The 6000-nt window shown below is 41.1% G+C and overlaps 1 protein-coding gene and 1 pseudogene across 1 annotated transcript; one reads left to right on the top strand and one right to left on the bottom strand.

The window, feature by feature from the left end:
- Nucleotides 1-1619: 1619 nt before the first annotated feature.
- LOC106609113 (putative Dol-P-Glc:Glc(2)Man(9)GlcNAc(2)-PP-Dol alpha-1,2-glucosyltransferase) lies at nt 1620-4377 on the bottom strand. Its single transcript, XM_014207543.2, has 3 exons — nt 3997-4377; nt 3448-3645; nt 1620-3247 (listed from the first exon to the last, which is right to left on the bottom strand). The coding sequence occupies exons 1-3, from the start codon at nt 4159-4161 to the stop codon at nt 2189-2191; spliced, it is 1422 nt and encodes a 473-aa protein (XP_014063018.1). The 5' UTR covers nt 4162-4377; the 3' UTR covers nt 1620-2188.
- Nucleotides 4378-4579: 202 nt separating this feature from the next.
- LOC106609156 (EKC/KEOPS complex subunit TPRKB-like) lies at nt 4580-5404 on the top strand (annotated as a pseudogene).
- The last annotated feature ends 596 nt before the right edge of the window (nt 5405-6000 follow it).

Below are 6000 nucleotides of genomic sequence, written 5' to 3'. Positions count from 1 at the left end.
CTACATACAGTACCAGTCAAAAGTTGACACACCTACTCATTCCAGGGTTTTTCTTTATTTTTTACTATTTTCTACATTGTAGAATAATAGTGAGAACATCAAAACTATTAAATAACACATATGGAATCATGTAGTAACCAAAAAAGTGTTAAAGAAATCAAAATATATTTTATATTTGAGATTCTTCAAAGTAGCCACCCTTTGTCTTGATGACAGCTTTCTACACTCTTGGCATTTTCTCAACAAACTTCATGAGGTTCATGACCTGCAATGCATTTCAATTAACAGGTGTGCCTTGTTAAAAGTTCATTTGTGGAATTTTTTTCCTTCAGTTGTGTTACAAGGTAGGGGTGGTAAAAGACCAAGTCCATATTATGGCAAAAACAGTTTATATAAGCAAAGAGAAATGACAGTCCATCATTACTTTAAGACATGAAGGTCAGTCAATCTGGAAAATGTCAAGAACTTTGAACGTTTCTTCATCTGCAGTTGCAAAAACCATCAAGCGCTATGATGAATCTGGCTCTCATGAGTAGCGCCACAGTAAAGGAAGACCCAGAGTTACCTCTGCTGCAGAGGATAAGTTCATTAGAGTTACCAGCCTCAGAAATTGCAGCCCAAATAAATTCTTCACAGAGTTCAAGTTACAGACACATCTCCACATAAACTGTTCGGAGGAGAATCAGGCCTTCATGGTATAAATAAACCACTACTAAAGGACACCAACAAGAAGAAGAGACTTGCTTGGGCCAAGAAACATGACAAATGGACATTAGACCGGTGGATATATGTCCTTTGATCTGATGAGTCCAAATTTGAGATTTTTGGTTCCAACAACGGTGTCTTTGTGAGACGCAGAGCAGGTGAACGGATGAGCTCCGCATGTGTGGTTCCCACCGTGAAGCATGGAGGAGGGTGTGTGATGGTGCTTTGCTGGTGACACTGTCAGTGATTTATTTGACCAAGAAGGAGAGTGATGGAGTGCTGCATCAGATGACTTGGCCTCCACAATAACCCGACCTCAACTCAATTGAGATGGTTTGGGATGAGTTGGACCGCAGAGTGAAGGGAAAGCAGCCAACAAGTGCTCAAGACTATTGGAAATGCATTCCAGTTGAAGCTGGTTGAGAGAATGCCAAGAGTGTGCAAAGCTGTCAAGGCAAAGGGTGGCTACTTTGAAGAATCTCAAATATAAAATAAATGTATATTTGTTTAACACTTTTTTGGTTTCTACATGATTCCATGTGTTATTTCATATTTTTCTACAAGACTATATATATATATTTTTTTTTCTACAAGACATATATATATTTTTTTTATTTTTTATTTTTTTAAACCTTCAATGAGTACGTGTGTCCAAACTTTTGACTGGTACTGAACGTTAAAGACTGTTTATTAAATAATTGACTGACGAATAGTTAAGCTACTGGATGATATTTTAGGCCTAAAGGACAGAGAAGGATTCTGGAATTTTAGGGCAACCAACCACATAAGAAACACAAAGAAGTTCAAGAACATTATTCAAGGGAATGCATTTGAAGGCAAGATTTAGATCATCTAAAATACAGCACAAAGAAATTATTATAACCCATTGTATATCACAACTTTACTCTTCAGAATATTGCAGCAGAATGTAAACACAGATGTTTGTTTACATGGTTTATTGACGCTATTCGCGATATAGAATAGGGAATAACAGACTAATTTCTTTGAATACAGTCAGGGATGTTGTATGTTTACAAAGAGAGGCACATCATTTAGTCTCTATCAACCTTTAACCGTCTGTTTGAATTAAAATTTAGACAAATAACACGTATAACTCTACCACAGAGTTAAATTTAGATAAGTCATGAATGTTCTTCAAAACAAATAACATTTCTTTAAACCATACAGTATAATACACAGATTCCTGCTTTACAATATGGCTTTTACATTTTTAGGTCTCTTCCTCCATCCAAATTACATCATTCAATGTACAATTCACAGTTCAAATGTACATTATAAAACATATTGTGCTCTTCAAAGTTTTCTTTACATGAAATGCATTTTCTCATATTTAGGGCCAGGGATTTTTCCTGGGCCTGATCTCATCACAACAGGAAAAACTCCTGGCCTTACTCATTTTAAATAGAAAAAGTATAAGCTATAGGTTTTTCCAAATAACTGGGTTCCTCCTGTTCAGTTCAGGCTACCACATAAACCTCTGTACAGCCGGACTATTTGGCCATTGAAAAGTCTTGTTGATGAAGATGTACAGCGTGGCTGCGTTAATGGCTGTATAGAACAGGAACTCCAGCACCAGTCTAGTGAGGGAGGGCAGGGGCATGTGGAGGCGGTAGAGCAGGTACGGAACAATAAAGTACCTGAACTCTAGCAGCTTCTGAGGCACTGTGGCCCCCAGCAGACACACCAGGAACGCCAGGCTCCAGAACAGTGACCGGGACTTCAGAGTGTCCATGAAGTTCCACGCTGCAAACACGTATGCCGGGATGAGGGCAAAACGCACCACCTCATGCTTCTGGAAGATCCTCTTCCACACGTAGAAGGGGAAGTGTCTGTTGTCGGCCAGGAGGTACTTGTGTACGAAGGTGAACTTCCACACTAGGAGAAGGCAGAGTCCCGTGATCAGTAAGTAGAGCAGTGGATGCTTCTTGAGGGTCTGGAGGAAGCGGAGAGCTCGGTGATAGCACAGCGACGTGGGGATGGAGAAGAAGAGGGCAAAGGAGAAGAAGTAGAAGAGCTGAGGGAAGTTGAGACAGGCCTCGTGACTGGATCTGTCCCCGACTACGATCCCATCATTCAACACAATGAATGCGATAAAACCCACGGCAACAAAAATGTACGGCCACACCACTAACATCACAGCCTTCACATGATTGGCTGTGGTCAGGAATTCCAACAGGAAACGCATCACTCTCTTCACCCCGCTTACGGAGAAAGGTATCTGACAGGGCGACTTATCGTCCTTCTTCTTCGACTGTTCCGTCCTCCAAGTTTCGTCCATCTTGTTGGCCACAATCGTGCTGGCGCAGAACACCACCCAGATGATGTTGGTCTGGCGGAAGAATATGGCAAAGACGCTGATGAGGGCCGAGGCTTTGTGACAGCCATACAGGGTCATGAGGTACGTGTAGAGAATGAAGAAAGTAGATCCGGCATCTGTGTAGTAGAGGAAGTTGAAGAAGTAGAGCACGGGGAAGGTGGACAGGGACAGGGCTGAGAGAACTCTGCGGGAGGCAGTCTTAGTCTGAAACAGATTTGAAGCTTTAAGGACATTCAATCATTTTTTCAAGGTCTTTTCATTTATACCAAACTTATTTGAGTAAGGTGAGTAAAAGTTGGACTGGAGCAAAAGCCTGCACAGTGCACACACTGCAGCTTTCCAGAACAGGAGCTGGCCACCCTTGGGGATGTTATAAATGTAATAACATGTAAAGACATTATTACCTTCTCTTTAAGGTGGAGCTTGCAGATGATGAGATACAGCAGGTAGAGGATGCCACAGTTGAAGAGGAGGTTGATGAAGCGCAGCATCTCCGTAGAACACACTACCTTCCCTGTGAGGTCCACTAGCCACACCACTGGCTTGATCACACCCACTGACGCCAGGTACAGGCCAGGAAGCGTGGTGATCATTGGGTCCCACTGGAACAACAAAGAGAAAGGAAAAAGATCCTGTTAAAGAGCCTCTACTACAGATTAAACATAAAAGGGTTAATGTTTTTCAAACTAGAGAGATGCCAAATGGTTTAGTTACATATAAGGCTATATACCACTGCAGAAGTACAATACTTTTCAGAATTCAGGCATATTATCCACAATAATGACTAGCGATAGTCTGATCTGTCTATGTTCATCGTCACAAATGGTTTAGTTAAGGGTTAAAAAGTAAATCTAGCAATCAATCACAATATTCCAAGGACAAGCGTTGCGTTAATCCGACAAGCAACACTATAACAAAATCAAGGAAATGTGATTGACATAGCAAAACGATACCTCGTTGAACTTCCCGTAGCAGTATTTCTGAGCTTGACGGACGTGAAATATTTCGTCCATGTAGGGTTCCCTTTGCTCCCGAGTTATTTTGGAGAACAGGAGACATGAAACCAAAAAGTTGGTGCTGCAGAAAGCAGTGAAAATGTACCCTTCGAATTTCTCCATCTTCACCTACAAATTCCGAACTAACGCAGAAATAATTCTAAAATTAGATAGATACGTATATATTGTGTACGCTACATACGTTTAATTTCATGTTAACTAAGCATGAAATTGAAATAAGATTACAAAAAATATACAGATCTTTCCATCTAGCTAAAACGCAAACGGAAAAGTTTAGATTTTCTGACAGCTTGGTGGTCCGTTGGTGAAAGGTAGTCCGTACGGAAGCTGTTTTAAAGTTCTGATGTCCCTATCAGTATCATTTCACAAATAATTTAATTGCTTCTCAGTTGTACACACGTTTAAAAAATGCGAGCATATATGTATTTTATTTCATAATATGTATTAACAATTTATAAGTACAGCATATGTCGAGAGAAACCGGAACCTTTTAGATTAATTGTGCTACTTTGTTTTTGTTCCCTCTATTATTATTTTTTTAACCACGTGAGATGGTCTAACAGAAATGTTCGGGTCTTGTTTCATCCACAAATTCGTTTTTCTTCCGTTATGTTTCAACTCAAGAATTGGAACTCTCGTACTGTAACTCAGTTGCTATTCAAAGATGTCAAAAACGCCGCAGAATTGAGGAAAAATGCTGCCTTGATTATGGTGCCTTGATAAACCCGTCTATGGTGAGACAATGAGCTGGATAGATATTTTGGTTTGATGTAACGTGTGAATGCTTGACTGAAGTTGATACAATGATCCACAAATTGATTTTTGCAGATAGTGAACCCCTTCCAGGTGCTAGTGGCAGCAAACAAGGCAGTCCATTTACATAGCACTGGAAAAATGAAGACAAGGAGCTTATATTCCGAAATCATCTACAACCTTTCACCCACTAATAATGTATGTAGGCTCTAAAAGTATCACACACACATTGAAACTCCTTTCTAAGTAATATCCCATCCCAATGTCTTTGACACATTTTCCTTTAGATTTCAGAGGCTTTCAAGAGGTTTGGGATATCAGACAGTGCTGTTCTCATAGTTCTCGTCCATCCCAAAGAGGACGCAGCACATGAGTGACATCATTGCCAAGGTGGAGGGACAACAGATTCCAGTTGAAGATGTCTCCATGTTGACCGACCCTGTAAGATCAAAAAGGTTGGTCTAGTTTTTCTTTGTCAGTCTTGTTTTTCCTGGTGTGTTGGGTGCACACACACCCTTTGCTATGACACTCGAAATTGAGCTTTGGTACATCCTGTTTCCATTGATCATCCTTGAATTTTTCTACAACTTGATTGGAGGCCACCTGTGGTAAATGTAATTGTTTGGACATGATTTGGAAAGGTACCACAGTTGACAGTGCATGTCAGAGCAAAAACCATGCCACGAGGTCAAAGGAATTGTCCGTACCGCTCCGAGACAGGATTGTGTCGAGGTACAGATTACATTTTCACATTTTAGTAATTTAGCAGACGCTCTTATCCAGAGCGACTTACAGTAGTGAATGCATACATTTCATTTCATGCATTTTTTTTTGTACAGATCTGGGGAAGGGTACCAAAAAATGTCTGCAGCATTGAAGGACACCAATAACACAGTGGCCTCCATCATTCTTAAATGGAAGAAGTTTGGAACCACCAAGACTCTTCCTAGAGCTGGCCACCCGGCCAAACTGAGCGATCGGGGGAGAAGGGCCTTGGTCAGGGAGGGGACCAAGAACCCGATGGTCTCTCTGACAGAGCCCCAGAGTTCCTTTGTGGAGATGGGAGAACCTTCCAGAAGGACAACCATCTCTGCAGCACTCCATCAATCAGGCCTTTATGGTAGAGTGGCCAGACTGAAGCCTCAGTTAAAAGCACGTGACAGCCGCTTGGAGTTTGCCAAATGGCAC

This window comes from Salmo salar, chromosome ssa07, assembly GCF_905237065.1.
Source record: "Salmo salar chromosome ssa07, Ssal_v3.1, whole genome shotgun sequence".
NCBI classification, from domain to species: Eukaryota; Metazoa; Chordata; class Actinopteri; order Salmoniformes; family Salmonidae; genus Salmo; species Salmo salar.
The sequence above is the reverse complement of the archived record's forward strand: the minus strand, read 5'-3'. Positions and strand labels throughout refer to the sequence as shown.